General features: G+C 39.8%; 2 protein-coding genes across 2 annotated transcripts; one reads left to right on the top strand and one right to left on the bottom strand.

The window, feature by feature from the left end:
- The first annotated feature begins 620 nt into the window (after window positions 1-620).
- LOC117401699 (galectin-3-binding protein A-like) lies at window positions 621-5,713 on the top strand. Its single transcript, XM_059017206.1, has 3 exons — window positions 621-788; window positions 2,090-2,401; window positions 5,391-5,713. The coding sequence occupies exons 1-3, from the start codon at window positions 740-742 to the stop codon at window positions 5,525-5,527; spliced, it is 498 nt and encodes a 165-aa protein (XP_058873189.1). The 5' UTR covers window positions 621-739; the 3' UTR covers window positions 5,528-5,713.
- Window positions 5,714-5,767: 54 nt separating this feature from the next.
- LOC117401671 (deleted in malignant brain tumors 1 protein-like) lies at window positions 5,768-24,831 on the bottom strand. The gene is made up of 9 exons (XM_034002460.3): window positions 24,727-24,831; window positions 22,402-22,440; window positions 18,265-18,579; window positions 16,414-16,734; window positions 12,972-13,286; window positions 11,674-11,979; window positions 10,170-10,478; window positions 8,290-8,421; window positions 5,768-7,638 (listed from the first exon to the last, which is right to left on the bottom strand). Exons 1-9 carry the CDS (start codon window positions 24,755-24,757, stop codon window positions 7,436-7,438), a joined length of 1,971 nt encoding a protein of 656 aa, XP_033858351.3. The 5' UTR covers window positions 24,758-24,831; the 3' UTR covers window positions 5,768-7,435.
- Window positions 24,832-25,557: the final 726 nt, after the last annotated feature.

Here is a 25,557-nt window from a genome sequence, read left to right as displayed (position 1 = left end):
AAGAGGGAGGACCTTCTCTTGCAAAGCCCTAATGTTGTGGCATGCTCTACCATCTTCAGTCATAAAAACAGCAAATCTTTCTATTTTTAAAACAGCATTGAAAACCCACTTTTATAAAATGGCTTCTTTACCATAATTTTAGCACTGACTTTGTAACGTTTTAGACTTATGAACTGTTTTATAGGAATTATCTTTGCCTTTTAAATGTTGTATAATATTGTAAAATGTTGTAAAGCACCTTGAAGGCCTTGTATATAAATGTAAATAAATAAATAAATCTAAAAGGTGAGTGATTTGTTATAGTACTTTGTGAGCCCTTGAAAAATAAACATTGAAAAGAAGCTTATAGTGACTAGTTATAGTGCTCTCCGAACCTAATCAGAAGTGAAACTGGTCTTGTTGGCTGCCCAGTTTGTTTCCGTTCCCTCCTGGTGCAGTCCTAGCCACAGGTCGGCAGCCTCTTTTAATGATACCTGCAGCACGAGGGCGTTTGAAACTCAGAAGATTTGTTTTGTCTTCATTTTCATTTCTCCATTAGGGTTTTAATGAAATGCTTAATGCATTACTTCCTAAATAATACAGGGATATATGTACCAGATACATGCACCACACACTTCAAAGCTGGGCTGTACATTCCTGCAGGTGATTTTTGTATTTTACTTGACTGAGCTGAGATTTACAGTTAAAGTTGAATTGAATAAGATATTTTTGCACTGCTGTAATTTCAAGGACTGGTAACATGGCATCATCTGTACTCCTGAAGATTATTGTTTTCCTGCCACTGGTCGGTAAGTATTATATTGTAAATGAGGTTTCAAAATGATCAAAAATCAAACTTCTCAGTGGCAGAATATGCATTCATTCGTGTATAAGAAGCTTTCTACAATTTGTTTACAAAACGTTTGGACTATAATTCTTTCTTAGAAAGACTTCTAGTCTAAAAATGTTGCCATTGAATTCATTACGTTTCTTTAAATATTTCTATTGAAGACATCGACAAAGACTTCTAGTCGAAACGCTTGTCAAAGAATGTAAGGGAAAAATATATATATATAGTATTGCTTGTATATTCTGTCACATTAGTATTATATATATATATATATATATATATATATATATATATATATATATATATATATATATATATATATATATATTGGAGGAGCTACTGTAAACAAACATTTCAAAAATAAAAATGTTTCTAAATTTCACAACAGAAAATATCACAATAAGACGGTATACTTGTATGACTCCCTGGTAAAGGCACGGCCGCGTGGTGTGCAGGGGGGAGTCACACAGTCAGGGGAGCGCAGGGGTCCCCGAGGGTCTCCCCTGGTAAAGGCACGGCCGCATGGTGTGCAGGGGGGAGTCACACAGTCAAGAGAGCGCAGGGGTCCCCGAGGGTCTCCCCTGGTAAAGGCACGGCCGCATGGTGTGCAGGGGGGAGTCACACAGTCAAGAGAGCGCAGGGGTCCCCAAGTGTCTCCCCTGGTAAAGGCACGGCCGCGTGGTGTGCAGGGGGGAGTCACACAGTCAGGGGAGTGCAGGGGTCCCCGAGGGTCTCCCCTGGTAAAGGCACGGCCGCGTGGTGTGCAGGGGGATTCACACAGTCAGGGGAGTGCAGGGGTCCCCGAGGGTCTCCCCTGGTAAAGGCACGGCCGCGTGGTGTGCAGGGGGAGTCACACAGTCAGGGGAGCGCAAGGGATCAATCATCAGGGAATTAATTAGTTCACTGTGCTACAGCGGACCTTTAACGCAAGATAAGCGCTTGGCCTTGTATGCATGATTTTAGAAGAGAAAGAAAAAAAGTCTATCAAAAATCCTTTTATTGTGGTCTTTTTTTTAATGCTGTCACAGTTTAACATGCTGGTATTCAGTAATCCGAGATTTGTAATCATCTTACTTACATGTATTGTATCTGAACTTTTATCAGCTGCAGGGGCGTGTATACTCAGGCATGTGGGCTTATATATGAAATGAAAGGATTAACTGCAGTTACTCAAAGTATCCAAGTGGAAGGCCATGCACCTATTTACGGTAATTAAAAAATGAGTACAAATTCTGAGGCGGCTCACCCCTTTCATTCTAGAGAGCACAAGTGTCCGGCTGGCGAATGGCAGCAGCTGCTCTGGGAGAGTTGAAGTTCATCATGACGGCCACTGGGGGTCAGTGTGCGACGATGGCTGGGACTGGCTGGACGCTCGGGTGGTGTGCAGAGAGCTGGGCTGCGGTGATGCTATTTCAGCACCAGGGGGCGCACACTTCGGCAGAGGGGTCGGCCCGGTGTGGGTGTATAATGCAACCTGCACTGGCTCCGAATCCTCCCTTACCCAGTGTGTAAACCCAGGAGTCGGGACGAGCAACTGCAACCACGGAGAGGATGCAGGCGTCGTCTGTGCAGGTAGAGGAATGGAAATGCTTGTAGCTGAAACCGTGTCGCTGGAATGACCATCATCTTACCTGATTAGCACCTCCATTAGCGACCTGCAAATGTGCAGTTTCGAAAGAAACACATTTTACAGCAAACATTAAAAAAAAACACATCTAGGTTAATGAAGGTTTCAATGCCTTATTTTCAGGATTTCTGTTACACGTGTACTTCCTAGGGCACCTCAGCAGTGAGTTTGGGGTTATGGGCTGAAAGTCAGTCAGTAAGAGAAGCAGCTGGCTGCTTAATGACAGGGAAAAAGCCAGTGAAGGGGCTCTCCAGGTTAGCAAGGAAGTGCAGCACTATCTGAAAGCAAGGCTTGCAATTGTTTCTTTAACCTGGTTGTAACAGGCATGAGAGTAATGCTAATCAACCATTCAGAGAATTAAAGAACGAAAGATCAGAGATGCGAAAGTTTGAAATGTGATTGGTCTCTTTTATTACCCTGCCAAAACCCGTACCCCATGCATGTTTCATTTTTCACAGCAATGTTGACCCCATTGACCCCGGCCACAGACAGCAAACAGTATTTACAAAAATAAAAATAACAGAAAATTAAAAAAAAAAAAAACTTGTTGTGGTCGAATAGTTTCTCCCCATATAGTCCGTAGCTCCTGAAGCATTAAACAATACAACAATAATTAATAAAGCATGTCGTGTTTATTTCATAGCTGGGCATTTCGTAATAATACACTTCTCCTTTCTAAACATTTTCAAACTCTGCTGTTGGCTGATCTCTGAGCACAGTAAATGATATTGAGAACACAGATTCAATTGCAGCATCTCAGTATTACTCAATCCTGCAGGACACATTGCAGAGGCTCCACCTTCAAAAAACGAGTTGTTTAGAGAGGAGGCAAACTAAAGAGACACTGCAGGTACCCTTATAAGAGTTTACCACAGTATTTTTGCAGTTACACTACATGCTTACCATAGTTTACCCTGGTTTGCCATGTTTATCAGTATGTTTTACCATGCTTGACCTTTACCATGCTTTAACTGTCAAGCCAAGATTGTCTGAACTAAAAGAGAAATTTGGGAAGTTGACACGGTCTAAAGCAACAAAGCAATGAGTAAAACAAAGAAGTGATACAAAAAAACAGCAAACTGGAAACCAGAGGTCAATTATGTAAAGAAAAGTTGACATACTTTGGAAATTTGAAAGTGCAATGACATGCATCTATTAATTTACGGCTTGAAGTTTTCAGGTTTTATTTTTGATCACATGACGTAAACTTATTTTGAGCCGATTCTGTTTCCTAATTAAACTAAAAAGAAAGCTGTTAATTACAAAACGATGTCACTTGTTTCACCTTCAAATCTGGACTGAGCCTGATTCTGTTAAGCGTAACCCACAACAGACACGCGCAATACAAATACTCAAAGCAGTAAACATGACGGCACATGCGACAAAACGCCACTACTTTTGGTCTAATGATTTTAAAGTCGTAAACAGCGAGAAACAGTGATGTGCGGAAGTGTTTAAAAGGATGGCGGAAGACATTTGAGGGATTTGAGAGAACTGTGGATCAAGTTCGTAATCGATATAAAGTTTTAAAAGCACAGCACAAAAAAAAAAAAAAAACAGAACAGAAGTGGGGCGAATCTATCAAATTTTCCGTACTTAAACCTTGAATTATGACATACTGGGTAACCTTTGTCTTCACCGACCCGGTGTACATGCAAAAGTGCATCCCGTGAATTAGTGCAATTAAATATTCAGAATACTTGTGCCATGTAAACATAGCAAGTCCATCATTTAAATCCCCTTGATTTGTAGCAACGAAAAAAACATATCTTAAACCCAGTCTGTAATTAATAGTTCTCTTTTAATTATGATGCAGAAACAGCATACCTACTACCAATTTAAAGGGAGGTAGAGATTTGGAAAATAAAACCCCAAAACGTTTGATCCCTAATTATATATTACACAGCAGTGGCACCAGCAGTGATTCAGACAGTCCCCTTGAATGTCATAGTTTTCTATATTATTTAAAACCTCAGAATGTTTAATTTCAGTTATGAGTGGACTGAGAGAAATGGGAAACTGGGTTTATCAAATCGAGTTTCACATCTGCATTGGAGTGAAAGTTGAACTTCCTTTGCATTATTATGTAGATATATATATATATATATATATATATATATATATATATATATATATATTTTTAGCTTTCCCTAAGAACCTTTCTTAATAATGAAATTACAACTCTCCTCCTACATCTCCTTCTCTTTCTGACTCTCTACCCCTTTCTCTTGTAACCAGGCAGGGAAGGGGTTAAAATTCTCTCTGCCAAAAACACGTGCGTATGCATGTTTGGGGGGGAGGGTATTTAAGGGAAGCAGCCAGTTTCTTCAGGGTTGCAGTATGTAAAGAAGTCTGATTGTGTATAGCAATAGCAATAGCAATAGCATGTTTTGTTTCGTTTGTGCCGATAAACAGCTTAGCTGTCCGGCTTATTAGAGAAGGTTCCAGTTTGTGTTTAGTTAATGCTTGTAACATAGGAGGCTGTGTTAAAGAAAAGGGCTTGTAACCAGGTGATCCCCGGTTCAATTCCCACCTCACCCACTGACTCACTGTGTGACCCTGAGCAAGTCACTTCACCTCCTTGTGTTCCGTCTTTCGGGTGAGACGTAGTTGTAAGTGACTCTGCAGCTGATGCACAGTTCACACACCCTAGTCTCTGTAAGTCGCTTTGGATAAAGGTGTCTGCTAAATAAAATAAGAGCTAGGTGTTTGTTTTCGTATTTCGTTTTATTTTTATGATTAAAAATAGCGCGTCCGCGCTTTAAAACCTCCAGTCTTGTGTCTGGGTCTGTATTCGAAAGGGCGAAACAAACCTGAGCCGCAAACCTTGTTTATAGTCTCCTGTTCCCCTATGTGTTCCCTCTGCTCTCTCTTCCTCTTTCTCCGCTTTCACTCTTCCTCTCCTCCCTCACCCTCTCCTCTTTCTCTGTACAGGTTTTTCGTACCCTGCCTCCTCCAGTGTTCTACTCTGCAGAGTCCACGCTGCCGTCATCATCTGCGGCCTGACTGGAATGATCTTGGCCGTCATCATCACAGAGGTCAAAACCAGGCGGCGGAGGGCAGAGTTTTAAAGGAGCCGCATCATTGCACTGTGTGAATTGGGGTTTATTGTAGGTGTTCATGTTCATTGCGCTGTGTGAATTGCTCTGAATAAACTGCACCGTGCAGGAGTGTTCCTTTCAGAAAAGTACAGAAGCATTCAACCACTGCTTCTATGGTTGACTAGTGATGATGTTAATAAAGCTAAAAAGAGTTAAGATGTTTTTTTAAAGCCTTGGTTAGCACTGGTTTATATTATTATTATTTATTTCTTAGCAGATGCCCTTATCCAGGACGACTTACAATTGTTACAACATATCATACATTATTTCACATTATACAGATATCACATTATTTTTACATACAATTACCCATTTATACAGTTGGGTTTTTACTGGAGCAATCTAGGTAAAGTACTTTGCTCAAGGGTACAACAGCAGTGTCCCCCACTGGGGATTGAACCCACGACCCTCCGGTCAAGAGTCCAGAACCCTAACCACTACTCCACACTGCTGCCCTTATAATACAATAGTATGCTTTTTTTGTAGTAAACACGTCAACAGACCCATTTTAACTTCCAAAGCATTTATTTGCAAAGGTACACAGCACATCTGAAAAGCTTTCCTGTACACACATCACAAGAGTATAGTCTAGCATTAAACCGGACAATAACTGAACTCGATTCAGAGTATTTGCATTGAAAGGAGGTCCGACCTGCTTTGAATTCATTCATAAGTTCTTTCTTAGATGACTTGTCAGGGCATGGAGCTCAAGTCTCTTGGATATCTCTCAAGAGGCTTCCCATTACAGTAGAATCTGTATTATCCGATGCAAAGCCTACTGTTTCCTTAATATCTATTGAGACCTTGAGAGTTGAAGCACCAGGCATGACAAGCAATTCCAAATCACAGTCATCACGTTTCATTATTATCACACAGAGAAATCCTCTACTACTAGAGTATATGAACAAGCCCTAATCCAGATTAACAGATAATGTAAACACTTAGCTGTTAGAATCTGGACAGTTGGTGATGTCGGCTTTCTCTCCTCTTTTCCAGCTGTCGTGAGTCTCCAGTATACCACAATAGATATATCCTCCAACCTCTATTTACCACAATCCACCCATTCCCCAGACAAGACCAGATAGCCCCTCTCCGTATCTCTCATCTCCAACACAGACCCAGATATGCCTCGGCCTATCTTGCCTTGGGAAGCAGTCAGCAACTCCTCACTTAACAAACAACACATGTCACCTCTCCGACAGTTCGGACATAGCATGTATAGAAAAAGCTCAGTTCTCAGCAAGAAAGAGTTAGTCAATTAAACGATAATTAAAAGTATATTAAAATAATAAATGGTTAAAAGTATAAATGAATATGTTCATATACTATACACAGAGAATCAGTAACATTTTTGCAAGACAAAGCACTAATACAATATTTGGCAATTTACAAAATAGCATCACACAAACAGATGCTACCGTGCTTTCTCACCCCATGCCAAAGTAATACAACTATCAATCAATCAATCAATCTTTATTTTATATAACACCTTTCATAGTGGACCACCATCACAAAGCGCTTTTAACTGGGCAGTTTGTTTTACATGCAGTGAAAGCGTGGAAAAAGTGAAACTGAAATCCCAAATATCTTTTTTTTTATCAACACCTGAATCCATTCTGTCCTGCTCAGAGCTGAATTTAGTGTTTTAGACCACTAATAAAATGTGCATTGATCAGTTTCCATCAGTACCTTTCAGTTGGTAGCGGCAACCTGTGTAAATGATGCAAGCCAAAATGCCTGTGGTAGGAGTACCCCATTGGATATTGTTAACAGTATCGGTGGTGTCTGGTCCATGTATAATGATTAGAAGAAGGTGAAGCAGGTTATAGGCTTACTGAGACTCCTAGGTGGAGACTGTCTAAGCCACACCCCTCTCCCTCAGCCAAAATTTTGATAAATGCAATCATCATCTCCTTCTGCACAGCCCCCTGGGATCCCACAGTCAGGCTCACTGAAGTTGGTATTCTCATAGATCAAGTCTCTCTCCTCTTCTGATGCAAAGTCTTGTCTCTTATAGTTGGAATCAGACTCTTCAGTCTGCAGGACGCCAGTTCGTTGTGGGGTGTATGCATTCAGTTTATCTGGGGGAGGAAGAGCACAGGGATAGAAGTTAAAGAACCGAAGAGGGTACAGAAACAAAGGGAAGCCCTCAGCTTAGTGATCCAGAAATCTCTCTAAAAATTAGTCATTTCTGATAGACAGAGCTGAAGAGACTGAAGCCAATGTGATACACAGAGCTGATGAGACCGACACCAGTGTGATACACAGATCTGATTAGACCGACGCCAGTGTGATACACAGAGCTGATGAGAACGACGCCAGTGTGATACACAGAGCTGATGAGACCGACGCCAGTGTGATACACAGAGCTGAAGAGACTGAAGCCAATGTGATACACAGAGCTGATGAGACTGACGCCAGTGTGATACGCAGAGCTGATGAGACCAACGCCAGTGTGATACGCAGAGCTGATGAGACCGACGCCAGTGTGATACACAGAGCTGATGAGACCGACGCCAGTGTGATACACAGAGCTGATGAGACCGACGCCAGTGTGATACACAAAGCTGATGAGAACGACGGCAGTGTGATACACAGAGCTGATGAGAACGACGGCAGTGTGATACACAGAGCTGAAGAGACCGACGCCAGTGTGATACACAGAGCTGATGAGACCGACGCCAGTGTGATACACAGAGCTGCCACCCTCTCATATCAGTGCCTCTGCTCACCTGCAGAGCTCACCCCCTCCTTGCTGCTATCTGTCCTTCTCCTTTTACATCTCAGGAGCACGAGGATGAGAACCAGCAGCAACACAGCCACAGTCACAGTCACAGTAGCCACCACTGGAACCAGAACCGGCTCTGAAATAGGGTTTTAAACAACCTTTATTATTCAATTATGTTCAACAATCATTTAAAATGTTACTGTTCACAATCACATCCAGCAATCCTATTAAAACCTAACATTTCAGAATTTTTTTTTTTTTTTTTTTTTTTTTACAAATTACTGTTAGAGCAATTACCTATACACTACCAAATAACCAAATCGGTCTGATTAGAAAGTAGAAAATATAAACCCTTCCAACTAAAAACAATAGATTTATCTACCATCCCATCCTCCCCCTATTCCCCACACCTCCTGCAACACTTCAGTCTGATAGGTGAGTTGAGTTTGTAGTAAGCAAACTCCAGCTTCAGTCTGGATGCTGCTAGCACCTTGAACACAGCAATCACATCCCCTGTCGGACTCAGAACATTAGTCACTTTGTTTTTCCTGCTTTTAATTGTTGAAAATCTGGCGTGCCTCATAGGACAAGATCAGTCATCTCTACAGGAAAGCTAAGGGAATCTGAGTCACCTGGACTGTGAATTATAGGCCTATATAACAGTTCATTTCACACCACTGAGCATATATTTTGAATATGTTACAGTGTATTGTTTTCATTTTCTAAAATGTATGTGCAATTCATATTCCCATATATTTCAGTATCATTTCAAAATATTTATCAATATTCAATATTTCACATATTTCAGTAAGAAAAGTAGCCTAAATTTAAGAATTTCTTCAAAATATATTGAAAAATTGTTTGTATTTAGAATATGTTTTACAACTTATTACAAATTGTAACTAAAATATGCACCTGCATTATATATATTTATTTGTATTTAAATATATATTTCAGACTTTTTAGCGGCCATTTTTGAATGTTGCAATATATGTTTCTAAATATATTTAAAATATTATTTTTAGTTAATGTGATATCTTGTAACAATTGTAAGTCGCCCTGGATAAGGGCGTCTGCTAAGAAATAAATAATAATAATAATAATAATATGTTTTGATATATTTCTCTTCCATGTTGAGCCACTGAACCCAAGTAGAGGATGTTACCAAAATCCAGGAAATGAAGAAGGGCCTAGTCTGGATTATTTTTACTCAGTTTTAATTTTTTACCTAAATTAAATGTTCATATGAGTTACATCAGAGGGTTTAATTCTTTAGAGGTTGCAGCGTTACTGGCAGAGGTGCAGCAAAGCTTCACCTCTGCCAGTAACGCTGCAACCTCTAAAGTATTAAACCCTCTGATGTAACTCATAGGCTGTGTGGTTCAGTGGTTAAATAAAAGGGCTTGTAACCAGGCGGTCCCCGGTTCAAATCCCACCTCAGACACTGACTCATTGTGTGACCCTGAGCAAGTCACTTCACCTCCTTGTGCTCCGTCTTTCGGGTGAGACGTAGTTGTAAGTGACTCTGCAGCTGATGCATAGTTCACACACCCTATTCTCTGTAAGTCGCCTTGGATGAAGGCGTCTGATAAATAAACAAATAATAAATAAATAATAATAATAAATTTGCCGTCATCTATACAATTGAGTACCAATGAATGGCAATAAACTCCTGCATCGAATGGTTCACCAAATCAGATTGGGTTGTAGATGTCACCTCCAGTGGGTAAAGCACCTCCACCCCTCATTGTCTGGCACTTTTGCAACCCTCGGGCTAATAATTTCCACTAGAAGGATCAACTCCAGTCCAGATTTGTTTACTGCTTACCTTTGAGTGTGATGCAGAGTGTCTCTCTGATTCAAACACTGAGTGAGTCTGCTTACCTTTGAGTGTGATGCAGAGCGGCTCGCTCAGAGGGGATTCAAACACTCTTCCTGATACCCGGCTCTGATACTGACAGGAGTAATTGCCTTCGTCTGTGGAGTTTGCGGCAGAGAAGCTGAACAGGGCAGACTGCTTGCTGGCCGGTACAGAGAGGTTCCAGCTCTCATTGAACCCTGCAGGGAGTTTGAAGAGGTAGAAGGTGGCTTCTGCGTGCTGCTCTGCAGAGCTGCAGGTGATATAGAAACTGCCTCCTCTCGTAACAGCACCGGCAGCTACGCTGACAGAGATATCCGGCTGTTTCAGATCCACTGGGAAAAGAAATTAGAGTGATCAATTCTCAGGAATGCCTCAACTAGAGTCATTATTATTTATTATTTGTTTATTTAGCAGACGCCTTTATCCAAGGCGACACACAGACTAGGGTGTGTGAAATATGCATCAGCCGCTGTGAGAGCTGCCGCTGTGAGAGACTGAGAGACGCAGGCACACAGGTTTATTTATAATATTCACATGTCTTTTTCACAGCTGCAGTTGTGGGTGGTCCCAGTATCCCTTGTGTGGGGTTGCTCCAGTATAAACCATATGGCTATACTAACCATGGTATAGCACACAAGTGTGGATACAGAAAACAAAAAAAGCAAAACAAAACACAATGGGGGAAAAAAATTAGCTAGAAAATAAAAGATTGGCTAAATAAAAATATAGACCCTGTATGATAAAGAGAGAAAGGATCAATGTTGTAAATCTCCCTCCCGACCAGAAAGGGCGCTGTGTAAGGTTGGTAGTACACTTCCCCATAGATGGGTCCACTCAATGGTGGGTGGAAACAGGAAGTCGGCCATCTTGCTGGAGGCATTTCCATTATAAATATCATATGGGAGATACTGAAATTGAAGAAGGAATCTATGAAAAAGACCTAGGATTTTATGTTGACTCAAAAATGTCTTCATCTAGACAATGTGGGAAAGCTATGAAAAAGGCAAACTTGGATATACAGTGAAAAGTGTTGAATTTAAATCAAGGGAAGTAATGTTAAAACTTTACAATGCAGAGCGACCAGAATTATTCCTGGTTTAAAAGGCATGTCATATGCTCTGATTCAGGCATTCTAAATTCTAAAAGTTATAGACAATGTCGACTCAGGGGACTTTTTCGACCTGAAAAAGAAACAAGGACCAGGGGTCACAAATGGAGAATAGTTAAAGGGGCATTCAGAACAGAAAATAGGAGGCACTTTTTTACACAGAGAATTGTGGGTCTGGAACCAACTCCCCAGTAATGTTGTTGAAGCTGACACCCTGGGATCCTTCAAGAAGCTGCTTGATGAGATTCTGGGATCAATAAGCTACTAACAACCAAACGAGCAAGATGGACCGAATGGCCTCATCTTGTTTGTAAACTTTCTTATGTTCTTAAGTGCAGGGCACACAGTTATATCAGGTCAATGTTATAAGAGATTCACGAGAAGGGGTTTCAGCAGGGAAGCTGATAGAAGACACTCACCCACTGCGATGTGTACAGGGTCACTATGAGGGGAGCTGAAGCTTTCAGTTCTCCCCTGTACTTTATACACACAGATGTAGCTCCCCTGTTGTGCCTCAGAGACGATAGGCACAGTCAAAGTCACGCTGGTTTGTGGAGAGCCAGCACTCTCTTTGGAGCTGTAGTTTCCAGAACCGCTTTTGTACAAATAGAAATCAATGGTTGTGTAGAGCCTGGAGGGAGCAGTGCATGTGAAGCTGGCATCTTCACCAGGTTGAAATGAAATGTAACTGGACTGCAGTAAGACTGATGGCTTTGTCATCACACCTGTATGAAACAAAGCACTTTGTTTAATCCCATTCTGTACATCCTAGATACACTGTTCAATTGTTATTTATCTACACATTATATTTTGCCAAAATATAGCTTTAATTGCTGTCATATATAAACTGATTTTGTGAGGTGGTGATCAGCTTGCATTACATTCTATGTATAAAATGCATGCATTCATTTTTAAGCAATAAATATTCAAAAATAACTTTTACATCTGCAGCCACGTTCCAGACCTGTTCTCTGAAATGTGTGCTTGCCTTTACTCTCAAAAGCTATCTGCATGTTGTAAGTGCTGTGTTGTGTTCTGGGTTCTCACATTGCAAAATGAAGTTGCAGAGTGTTAGCCACACAGATGGCTCCACTGAAAAGTCAGCAGCAAGATTTTTCTTCTGTTCTAAAAGCTGAATGCTGGCTTGAACTGTGGTCAAAACCCCTTGTTTCATCAAACTGAGTTCATGAAATGTGCCGGTGTTCAGCCCCCAATAAGATTTTTTAATGTTTTCGCTTTGACTGTGTAGATATCCAATGCTGTCCAATGGACCGTTGTACCCTATGTGCTGATCTGATTTTTTCACATCTCATAACTACAGGGGGACATTCCTCCATCACATTTGTGATCGGTCCTAGTTTGAGGTATTTCTTACATGTATAAACATATATACAAAATTACATCTAGCTGTGAGATAAGAGATTCATAAAGAATTCTGTTAACGTTTCGTCTCAATTAAGTCACAGACAAACGATTCAGAAAATGTATTTGATAAATGGGTGAATGCAGTGTTCTCACTACTGGTCACACAAGGGCAGCTGACACCATCAGGATTCATACTTGACACTGTACTTAAAATTACAACACCACCTGAAATGAAGTGCAACAGCAAAATGCCTTAGACAGGAGTCTATACATTTAAAGGGCAACCATGATACTTATACCTGACGCTGGTTATATATTTAAAATAAAAAAGACAGAGATAAACAGCACCCACCTGCATCGAAGCAGATTACTGAAACATCCTTGCTATGAGCACAGTTACGTGTCTTCAATGCGCTGGAACCACAGTAATGGAGCATTGCTTCATTCCCAGTGCAGTCCACATCCTCCAGGAAGATGGGTCCGCTCCCCTCCCCATACACAGCTCCACGAGGGGCCGACACTGCAGCTCCACACCCCAGCTCTCTGCACACCACTTCAGCATCCTCTAATCCCCAGGAATCACTGCACACAGAGCCCCACGCTCCCCTGTAGTAAATCTCCACTCTTCCAGCACAGCGGCCAAATCCATTGACTAGCCTTGATCTCCCTACAGGTACACAAGAGTTACCGACAAGCACTGCTGCAGAACAGTTTCCTCAGTCTGTGTCAGCAGAAAGAGTGTGTCCGGGTTATTCTGTCAAATCATTACGTTAATTAAGGAAATCCACCCACTTGGATGTTCTTGAAACTCATTAAAAACTAGTACAGTAATGAATGCCTGCTGCATTAGAAACTCAATATATATTAATACTCTCCAAGCTTACCTTCAAGTTAAACTAAACATGCTGCTGACAAAAAACTGGCATCTGCAATGAACTTGCCTATAGGTGATCTGTTAATAAAGATTGTTAAAAATAGTAAGTAGAGTTTTTTTAAAAATATAGCGTTATACGTCCCCATGTGTTGCTGCAACTGTTTAAATAACATACTTATAATTTTTCTTTTCGTTGCTAACATCCTGATAACTTTCTACACTTCAAAGTTTGTTTCAAAGCTCTTTTCAAAACGCCAGCTCTAGAGTACTGGCTCCTCCAGTAAAAAAACATTAAAAACAGTTGATTAAACCTTTTATTTTTCAAATATTTATTTTTATAATGTAGTAGTGCACCTTTTTTTGTTCACAACTTTTTGATTTAGGTGTTCTATTTTTTTTTTAAAACTTGTGTTTGTTTGTAAGTGCAGGAGGATTTCTTTTTTTACCATGTTTAATTTTTCTTCTTTTTAAGAACATAAGAACATAAGAAAGTTTACAAACGAGAGGAGGCCATTCAGCCCATCTTGCTCGTTTGGTTGTTAGTAGCTTATTGATCCCAGAATCTCATCAAGCAGCTTCTTGAAGGATCCCAGGGTGTCAGCTTCAACAACTTGTGTTTTTATAACACTTCTTTTATTTATATTTTCATTTTACCTTAAAGGTATTTGGTTTTTGTTTTTATATATTTTATCTTTATAAACCAAACTGTTTTTAGTTTTTATTTAAAAATCCATTTGTGTTTCAGCCCCCATTTCAGTGTGCAGAGTGGGGGAGGAGTGGGGGCAGGCATGTGTGCTCCTTGGTTTGGTTCTGCCCTTTTATTATTTTTTATTCTTTTAGTTTAAAACTATTTTTGTTTTAAAATTAGATTTGTTTTTTTTCCTTTTATAAGGAAGTAAAAAAAACTGTTTGTGTTTGTCTTGTGTTTTTGTGTGGCCCTACACTGATTACAAGGTGTTTTTTTCTTGTGTTGTGTTTACCCTTGTACTGGTGGTTTTTGCAATGCAGGGGAATGTCTGTCTCTTTGTTTAATAAATACAAATAAATCCTGCTTCACTTTACTGACTCGGAGGTCGCATGCCCTTTCTGTGATCAGAGTCGGTAGCTCACATTTATTTTCTTTGTGCACAGGCTGCAGCCGTTTTTCCTTCTACTGAGGAATCTTCTGCTGCAGTTCTGGCTGCATTTTTCTCCAACTCTCTTTATTTTCGGGCACCCTGTTTGTGGCTCCACCAGGAAGAGAGACCTCCTGGTGAATCTGCTCCTGGCTCTTGCTAAACTAACAATTTATAAGACCAGGAAGCGCAAGATCACCAGGGAGGGTGTCTTTGACTGTGGGGCCATGTTCAGGACCCTGGTCCGGTCCCGGGTTTCTTTAGAGCACGCCACTGCGGAGTCCGCTGGCAACATGACAGCTTTTGTCGACCAGTGGGCTTTAAGTGGCGTGCTCTGCACGGTTACTTTTGGTTCTTTTTTTATTTAAATATTTAATTTACAGCCCTTTTACTGATTTTTAGTTAAAATTAGTTAATTGGCTGACCTTGTTAGCATTCTCTTGTTGAGGATGCTAAATTGAATTGTTTCCACAGCCGTCTTTTGGAGGCTGGAGTAGTCCCAAATTAGCCTATTAAATAGGACTATTACTACTAATAATAAAGCAGATAAATGTAATAAATAATGACAAAATAAATACTGTACCATGGCTATTAGCCATCATTTCCGTTGATTTCGTTTGACGTGTTTGGGTAGCTACTGAAGTAATGCTTGTTTTTTCAGTTTGTAGACATTAGCAAATTGATTCTTTAGAGGGTGTTTGTGTGAACCGGCTATTTATAAATATACAAGATGAAGCGCTTGTTTAACCAAAGTCTTTGTCACGCACTTGAAATTGGGTACCACTACTCTGAAAAATAACAACATACACCAATATGTTATATATATATATATATATATATATATATATATATATATATATATATATATATATATAATATAATATAAACAGTATTTATTTTAATTGCATATATGTGCTTAATTATTATTATTATTATTATTATTATTATTATAGCTGATAGTGTGAAGATCGTTGCCCACATTGTCAAACAGGTAATAACGACCCATGATGTAGTATGGAACAGACAAGCCAGAACACTTAGTTTTTTCCTCTAATCGCTCATCCTGCAGTGATTCAGATTCATTTGATCTCAAACCCCACTGCACTAGAGCTGACATGATAAAAAAGAGCTTTGAAACAGACTTTAAACTTATAAGTGTAAAAAGTTGTCAGGATGTTAATAATGAAAATACAAATTACAGGTAGGTTATTTAAACAGTTGTAGCAAACACCACTAGATACTCTTTAATGTTTGCAGGTGTAAAAACTGTGTTAGTGGATATGTGTGTTACCTGAACAGGTGTGGATTAAGATGCTACAAACTTCTATTTGTCAGAATTTGAAGTTAACTCTGTGTTTTAGCTTTGTTTTAGCTTTTGATCACATCTCTAAAAAGTCAATTAAGTTAAATGGATTTTTCCTGATTTAAAACCTTCATGACTTGTTGCCAAAATGTTCTAACCCGTTTTGTCTAAATAGTTTTGATTTAATTAATTCAATTTAACTTCATTCACTTGTTTGATTAAAAAATAGAGCTGGCTCAAAATAACTTTAAAAGGGACATCACAAGATAAAAAAAATGAAGTGCTCTAACTATATGTTAAGATTCATATCCATGTATCTATTGTGTAATGCATAGATGTTATTTTTAGGGATATATGTTATTTTTATGCATTTCAAACGTTTTGGCTGGGCAACTTCTCAAACCCCTTAGACTTCACAAACTGTTTAAAAATATTTTTGAAAATTAAGTTAAAAAATCGTGACTGAAGGGGCTATGTATTATTTGTAAAATATGAATCTCACCAGAACAGACGACTCCAGCGTCCTCACTGTGAGTACAGCCTTGTGTCCCCCATCCTCGTGATCCACAGCTGAGCAGTGAGCTCTCTGATCCATAGCACGTTACACTATCCAGCCAGATTGTTCCACTCCCCTGTCCGAAGTGGGCATTGCCAGGAGCAGACAAGGCGGTGCCACAGCCCAGCTCTCTGCACACAATCTGGGCGTCTGTTGTATCCCAGTAATCGTCACACACTGTCCCCCACCGGTTATCGTGATAAACCTCCACTCTCCCAGAGCAGCAGCTGTTCCCATTCACCAGCCTCACATTAGCACTGTGCGAAGCTGAGGACAGAGGTCAGTACTTTACCACGGGGGGATCAAAATATAAGGGTCCTAGTAGTGTGGGGAAATTGAAAAGAGATCCTCCACCCCAGTTCTTTTGTGATTGGTCTTTTGTTTATTATTTTAGTACTGCCTAGGCACAGCCACATGAAATTCATTCAGTGGGCCCTCCTGAAATGGTGTTGTGCTGCATGTTTTAAACCAATACTTAGTAATTATTAAAGAGTAAGTAATGGGGTTCTGAACAATACAGCATTATACATCCCTGCGTGTTGCTACAACTGTATAGCGTACCTGTGATTTTTCTTTTCATTGTTAACATCCTGACAAGTTTTTACACTTCTAACTACCGGTATAGAGTTTGCGCACCACTGATTTAGAGGACAGATCTCAAACCCCAATGCACTAGAGCGGCCATTCTGAAAAGAGCTTTTAAACTCTAAAGTGTAAAAAGTTGTCAGGCTGTTAGCAATGAAAAGAAAAATTGCAGGTACGTTATTTAAACAGTTGTAGCAACACACAGGGATGTATAACGCTATATTTTTCGGAACCCCGCTACTTACATTTCGTTGTCTGTGATTAATAGTAATTCTAAGAAGAAATACACAAAATCCAGCTCATAAAAATGTATTGAACCCAAGGGCTATTTAAACATTGCCCCATTGCCAATATAGGAAAGTGACTTTCAGAGGTTAAAAGTTATGGGTTAATATTTTTACAACTACTGTTCTCAGTTCAGCTGTTAACAAATCAATCTTGAGGCAGCAGTGCCTAGTAACTCCTTAAAAAGGAATGCAAGGTGACGGTCTGTAAAATAGACAGTAAAAATAAACTTTAAATAAGTTGTAAAGTAAGCTGATAAACGAGCTAAGCTCATGAGGTCACGTAGTGAGAGGGTATAGAAAAAGTGAGTGAGGAATAGGTTAGTGAGCAGCGGCAGACAATCCATCACTTTCAGTGTCCTCTCTCGTGCCTCCACTCTCCCAGAAGAAAAGCTCATTGATTGCTATCTTCCTCTGCACAGTCTGTGTAACTGCATAAAATAAAGTGCTTGTGATTTATTTCTGTATACTGGAGTCCTGTAACTCACTCTGTTGAGATTAAATAAAAGTGTTATTTTATTTCCGGAATTATAAGAATTATCAATTGAGATCATTAAACTAACAAAACCCAATTAAGAGGCCTGTAAATGCAACAGAATATTCAGGATCCTTGATAAAACATTGGGCAACATGTTTTTCATTCTAGAAATCTGATCACCATATATTTGGGAGTAGAAGTTCATTGTGTATAAAATGATTGGCCTTTCTCATGGATGGTTTTAAGGAAGGTGTTATTAATGACTGTTTAAGGCCTTCTATATGAACTAAGTCTATCTAATTACAAAGTATATCTAATTACACTTTTGTATTTAACCTAAGAGAATGTTTATGAACTCTCAAAAAAACATTCAACGAAACAGTCCTTAAAGTTATGTAATAGGGCCCGATCTTGCATGCTTTTTAGTAGGCAAAAATAAATCCTTCCTACCTGTGCAAACCACTCCAGCATCTTTATCATGACCACAGTCGTGTTTCCCCCATCCTCGTGATCCACAGCTGAGCAGTGAGCTCTCTGATCCATAGCACGATACATCATCCAGCCAGATTGTTCCACTCCCCTGTCCGAAGTGGGACTTGCCAGGAGCAGACGTAGCCGAGCCACAACCCAGCTCTCTGCACACAACCTGGGCATCTGTCGTATCCCAGTAATCGTCACACACTGTCCCCCACCGGCCATCGTGATAAACCTCCACTCTCCCAGAGCAGCAGCTGTTCCCATTCACCAGCCTCACATTAGCACTCTCTAAAAGAGAAGACATTGATAGAGGTGCTGATTCTCAGATCTTATGCTGTAGCTCAGAGGTGGCCAAAGTTAACCCTTCCACTCCTGGTCTTTGTTCCAACCCTGTTCTAAACTGTTTAATTGAACCAATTAAACCTCCATCCAGATCCGGAAGTAGTTAGTTATATCAGTTTATCTGTTAAACCTGGTGTGGAATGGCCCTCCAGGACCGTTATTAGACACCCCTGCTGTAGATGATATTTAAATCTGCCGAAAGTGTCCCTCATTGAACTTGAATTTCATTGTATAGTATCATTATGATCCTGAATGCCTGCTTACTAACACTAAATCCCTTTCTGTGTGAATCGGTTTCATTGGAAACAAGGCTGACCTTATTGTCCAGTTTGTCACATTCCTTGCATATAGTTTTATCACTCCTTTTTTAAACGCCAGGAAGACATATTGGACACACTTTAAAGGCATTTCCTCCAGTAACCGATCAGCTCCCCCTCCCCAAAAGGAGAAAACTTCACAACTAATTGTCTCTTCATTCATCTGTCCAAATACCCAGCAGAACTCAGCTGTGCTCCACACTGCCGGAATGCAGCGTTCACACATGAAATGTCTACAGCTGCTGAACTTCTGATATTCTGCAGCCTCCGATTTGACTTTCCAAACTGTCGTATGGAATTCTTCTGACACTGATGAGAGCTGTTAACAGCTACGGCCTGGAGCACTAAGTGAATTCAAAGACCTATTTTAATTACAGTAATGCGTCGCATACCTGCCCGCCATAATCAACCTCTTCAGCAACGTTTTTAGATATTGTAGATCCTACCAAAATTTTCGTACGCTGTGCTGTATGCACTCCGTGCGCTGCCATTGCTGGCAGTGTCACGTGAGCTGTTCATTGTGTTGATATGTAAATAAATCCTGTTCACCTGCTCAACTTCAACCTCCATCTCGCTCGCCTGCCTGTCACTCAGCAGCAAATGCACACACCCACACGGCACCCAATGGGCACAGCATTAACACCCTGTATCTTTCTAAACAAGGGATTTAGTGGCGCTCCCTAATAAAAACTATGGGCAGCAGTGTGGAGTAGTGGTTAGGGCTCTGGACTCTTGACCGGAGGGTTGTGGGTTCAATCCCAGGTGGGGGACACTGCTGCTGTACCCTTGAGCAAGGTACTTTACCTAGATTGCTCCAGTAAAAACCCAACTGTATAAATGGGGAATTGTATGTAAAAATAATGTGATATCCTGTAACAATTGTAAGTCACCCTGGATAAGGGCATCTGCTAAGAAATAAATAATAATAAAATCTGAATCTATAATAATGATGTGAATATAGTAATAGTTACAGCTGTGTACAATGGTTTTTAAAACATCCATCTGACTTTTTACATATCTGCCCTTACTCTGGTCCCACTGCAGTCGGATATGCGACGGATTACTGTATATGAACACTCAATTTGATAGCTACAAAATAATGACATGCATTCAACATGTTTCTAAATGTGTCCTAGCTCAGGTCAATGATCTGTGCAGGGCATCATAATGAAAAAGGAAGTGATATAAACACATGTGATGTGCTTGTGTGTTTTGAATCATTTTGCCTGCAGAAGTTAGTCAGCTCCCAGGATGCTTGGTTTTTTATTTTGTCTTGCTCCTCCTGTGGCCCCCAGAGACTGAGAATGCCTCAACCGTTTACCAGCCATCCTGGTATTAACCAACCAGCTGCTGGTTCATTACAGCCAGACAGCGAGATGATCTGATGACAAGGACAGCAGTGTGGAGTAGTGGTTAGGGCTCTGGACTCTTGACCAGAAGGTCGTGGGTTCAATCCCCGGTGGGGGACACTGCTGCTGTACCCTTGAGCAAGGTACTTTACCTAGATTGCTCCAGTAAAAACCCAACTGTATAAATGGGTAATTGTATGTAAAAATAATGTGTAAAAAAACAATGTAATTGTATGTAAAAAAGAATGTGATATCTTGTAACAACTGTAAGTCGCCCTGCATAGGTGCGTCTACTAATAAATAATAATAATGATTTGACCATCAAGACACATTGCTGTAACATGCACATGTGAGACCACTTAGAAAAGTCGGTTATGCTATGCATTTACCATAGTTTATCATGGCTTGTTTTGTTATGTCTAATTCTGAGTTTCTTAAATTTGCCAGTAAGCAGAGTTCACTTGCAAAGCGGCTGCCTTGTGGTTTCCTGTTTCTACTCACAGCTCGGCTGATTCAGTAGCAACTATCTGTGCTCACTGACAGAAGCAGCCTACTGTCTGCCAAAAATACCCCCGCTACCTGTTTAATAATAGAATCGTTGAAGACAGAAAGGTATTATTTTGCAGAAATCAGCTCAGCTCTTGCTACCTGGAAATGTAGCAATTCTGAAAGAAACAACTATAGGGGAACAATAGTCATTGCAGTAGCTAATGATTTGAAAGTGCTGCTGAACATTTCCGTACCAAATGAGCCTGAAACAGAACCAATGCCTCCTATTGTTATTGCACACCCAGCTACCCAGAGGATTGCACAAGGTCAGCCGCCAGCAGCTGCTCACAGATAGTTTGCTTTTATTCTTACATAAATACACTGAAAACACAAATCAGTTTATTTATTGTGTACATGTGCCTACAGTGTTAACCAGACTTATTATGTAGTATATTGTGAGAATAAAATTAAAATTGGATTTGCCTTTATATACATGTTAATATTGTGAATATAGGTGTTCTACTGGTTAATAACTAAATCGTCTTGTTGTATGAACAGTGCACTTCAGTGGGTTACTCAGATATAGAAGATGTGTATCTGTTCTAAAGAGCGAACTACTTTTGAATGTGACTATTTCATGCTTAAAAAAGTTATTTGGGTGTTACTGTTTTACCGTCTCTTGGTCTGTGTGGGTAAGCAGCCTTGGAAGCCGCTGGATCACTTTAGGAGCAACCACACAAAGTGGACACGACAGATTATATAGGTGTGCATATACTTTATATATGCATTTTACAATTACAGTAAAAGCTTAAGAACATTGCAGGCTTCAAGTGAAAATGAACATAGGAAACCTGCTGAAGTAAACTGGAGAATTCAGAGAATGTGATATCACATTGTCTTCTTGAATTGGGCTTTTCTCTTGTCTTTGAGACACCCTCCTAGCTTTCTGGTCTGGTACACGGCACAGTGACCAGGTGCGTTTCACCACTGAAAGATGGGATTTTCAGAGGATTACAAAATTAAAAGGAGAGCCTTAATTGGTTCTGCACGTTGTAGCAGATCTGGAAGAAAGATATGCAAACAGCAACACTAATGTTCTGGAGAGCTCAAGAGCAACATATCTGTAAATTTGATCAGAACCCTACATATTCTAAACATGGACAAACTCTCTGGACATACTTGGTTAAATCTTCAATACCTCAAGCCAGTTAGTCTAACTTTCCAAAAACAACATTGACTAGTGTGAATGCACATGATAAATAAAATAAGTATTTAAATACAATTAGCACACGACTTGGAGAAACTGTTCAGATAACTAAACCAGTGTGCAGATAAATAAATACCAATAGGGAATATACACAATCAGTGCCTGCATTTTTCTGTCCATATACAAATAGGAATACATCACCCTAAAGCAACATAGTACCTCATAATAAGCTATAGCATGTCCCGCAGTATATCATAGGAAACTATAGAGTTTTTATATGGACGATGAAGCAGAGTGCGCAGAAGGATTCTTTAAAGAGTCAGATCCCGGTACAGAACTGCACAAGTGTGCAGCTTTACAGCTTTCAATTACATAGCATTGCCTGGAAACTGTGAAAGATGCCTACCTGCTACAGGAACTAGGTTCTGTTTCCCAAAAAGAAGACCTGGAAGAATAAAAACAGATACGACCTCAGTACTGATCTAAAACAATCGAACACATTACAGATTGGAAAAATGAATCATGGAATCAGGGATCTACAGTCTTGCATGTGAACTGTGCCTGTGATACAATGCAAAAGAGTTTAACACTTATTAATGTATAAATCATGTATCATAGGCCTCCCGGTTGGAATGAGAGGCTAGTGAATTAGTCTGCTGTCTTTCTGTGCCACCTAGCCCCCCAGATTGGAACCCAGGCCCCCAGAGATGAACCGAATTTGTTGCTTTTTAAAAGCAGAGTCCTCTATCATTTGTACAATTTGTGCATATTGTATATTTCCTCTTTTTCCACAGTCATGTTGCATTTTCAAACAGAGTGGCTTGGGCACAGGATGGCTGAACATTTTCAAAATGAGAAAAATGCTTCTCCTTTTATTGTAACTGAACAGCTTCCTAACAGGTATTTATTTATTTATTTATTTATTTATTGCTAAAACAATGTAGTCTCAATACAGCCAATGCTATACGAAGGCACATGACTCCACAATGATCTCACAATGCAAATTGTAGTTTCTAGATGCGATTAGATAAGTTCTAAATCACATAAATATTTCACATAGGGAGTAATAATGTATTATAAATATTTTTTTCTTAAACTTTAAATAAAGTTCCATAGTTACTCTAAATCAGGACTGTCTAAACAAATGGCTCTTGATGCCCTATGCATTGGTTGAGCTCCACAATCGGGCCCTTAAAGTCTCCCATTGAACATTTTTAATGGAAAGACTGCAGGGACAATGGAGGCAGAAGCAAGCTGTCAAAAAGCAAATACACTGATGTTGTGTTTGAACACAACACATATTGAATCTGTCTTTTTTTATTCTGGATACAACTTTTTGATTTCTCTTTTTTACTATGACTTTGATGCAATCCAGTCAGCTATTATGTTTTAGCTAACCAAACTTATGTTAGTCTTTATTTTTTTCCTTTAGTGATACACATGTCTCTTAAACAACTTGCTGGTTGTCGGCATGGCTTTTTTAATCCAAATGTTTTGACACAGCTCTTAGCATGGTAAAGCATAGGGAACCATTCCCTTAAGCTCAGAGCAGTACAGTAAAGCCTGGTAAACTATGGTAAATGCATAGTAAAACCAGGGGAAACTGCAAAATTTATGTGCACATTTACTGCGGTAAGCCTTTAAGAAGGAGCCCTATACTACCAAAAAACAACAAAAACTTTATGAATAAACAACATCAAAGTTAAGAACATAAGAACATAAGAACATAAGAAAGTTTACAAACAAGAGGAGGCCATTCAGCCCATCTTGCTCGTTTGGTTGTTAGTAGCTTATTGATCCCAGAATCTCATCAAGCAGCTTCTTGAAGGATCCCAGGGTGTCAGTTTCAACAACATTACTGGGGAGTTGGTTCCAGACCCTCACAATTCTCTGTGTAAAAAAGTGCCTCCTATTTTCTGTTCTGAATGCCCCTTTATCTAATCTCCATTTATGACCCCTGGTCCTTTTTTCTTTTTTCAAGTCAAAGAAGTCCCCCGGGTTGACATTGTCTATACCTTTTAGGATTTTGAATGTTTGATTCAGATCGCCGCGTAGTCTTCTTTGTTCAAGACTGAACAGATTCAATTCTTTTAGCCTGTCTGCATACGACATGCCTTTTAAACCCGGGATAATTCTGGTTGCTCTTCTTTGCACTCTTTCTAGAGCAGCAATATCCTTTTTGTAGCGAGGTGACCAGAACTGAACACAATATTCTAGGTAAGGTCTTACTAATGCATTGTAGAGTTTTAACATTACTTCCCTTGATTTAAATTCAACACTTCTCACAATATATCCAAGCATCTTGTTAGCCTTTTTTATAGCTTCCCCACATTGTCTAGATGAAGACATTTCTGAGTCACCATAAACTCCTAGGTCTTTTTCATAGTTCCCTTCTTCAATTTCACTATCTCCCATATGATATTTATAATGCACATTTTTATTGCCCGCGTGCAATACTTTACACTTTTCTCTATTAAATTTCATTTGCCATGTGTCTGCCCAATTTTGAATGCGGTCTAGATCATTTTGAATGACCTTTGCTGCAGTTCAAACATTCACAAGTGTTCTTTTCAAAAGACATTTAATTTTCTTTTAATATTTCTACATTGAGCACTGCTGAGTATTTATGAATGATAAAAGCACAGAAACTTAGAACCCATTCCCACTCTGTCCATAACTGCGCACTGGACCCCTCCCTCCAGCCCTTTACATGAAATCAATGAAGACTCACAGAAGCAGATGGGAAGCAGGATCCGAAGCATCGTGGTATCCAGGTTGAGTTGCTCTCTCACCCACGCTGGAGGAAGAATGGAAGGACTGAAGGGTTACAATCCAGTTGCACTGCAGACTCTGAATACGGACAGGGCAGGGCTGCACACATACCCTCCCCTCTCCACAGGGCTGCACACATGCCCCTCCCCTCTCCACCACCTGACTGATTGTGATAATTCTAGTTTTTTGAGTTCTCTCAGTTTTTGCTGTGCTCTTGTCGCGCTCATTTTTAGACACGTTTCCTCGGTTTAAAAAACAGAGACTAAAAAGGTGAAGACATCAGCTCTGTTGGGTAGTAAAAAATAGTGGCATTTCACTGTCTAAAAATAGGTGTTTCAAGATATTTCACAATTAAACATAATATTTTAAGTCAGTTCTCATAATATTTTAAGTCAGTTCTCTTTTTTTGAGGATGCAACATCGACAATGGATAATTGGAAAGCATACAACATGGTTTATTTAGATTTCCAGAAAGCTTTTGAAGTCCCGCACAAAAGATTAATTTTCAAACTGAACACAGTAGGGATTCAAGGAAATGCATGCACATGGATTTGAGAGTGGTTAACATGTAGAAAACAGAAAGTACTGATTAGAGGAGAAACCTCAAAATGGAGTGAGGTAACCAGTGGTATACCACAGGAAACAGTATTAGGTCCTCTGCTATTCCTAATCTACATTAATGATTTAAATTCTGGTATAGTAAGCAAACTTGTTAAATTTGCAGAAGACACAAAAATAGGACTGGCAAACACTGTTGCAGCAGCAAAGGTCATTCAAAATGATCTAGACA

This window comes from Acipenser ruthenus, chromosome 55, assembly GCF_902713425.1.
Source record: "Acipenser ruthenus chromosome 55, fAciRut3.2 maternal haplotype, whole genome shotgun sequence".
Lineage (NCBI taxonomy): Eukaryota > Metazoa > Chordata > Actinopteri > Acipenseriformes > Acipenseridae > Acipenser > Acipenser ruthenus.
This window is presented reverse-complemented; position numbering and strand designations above follow the sequence as displayed.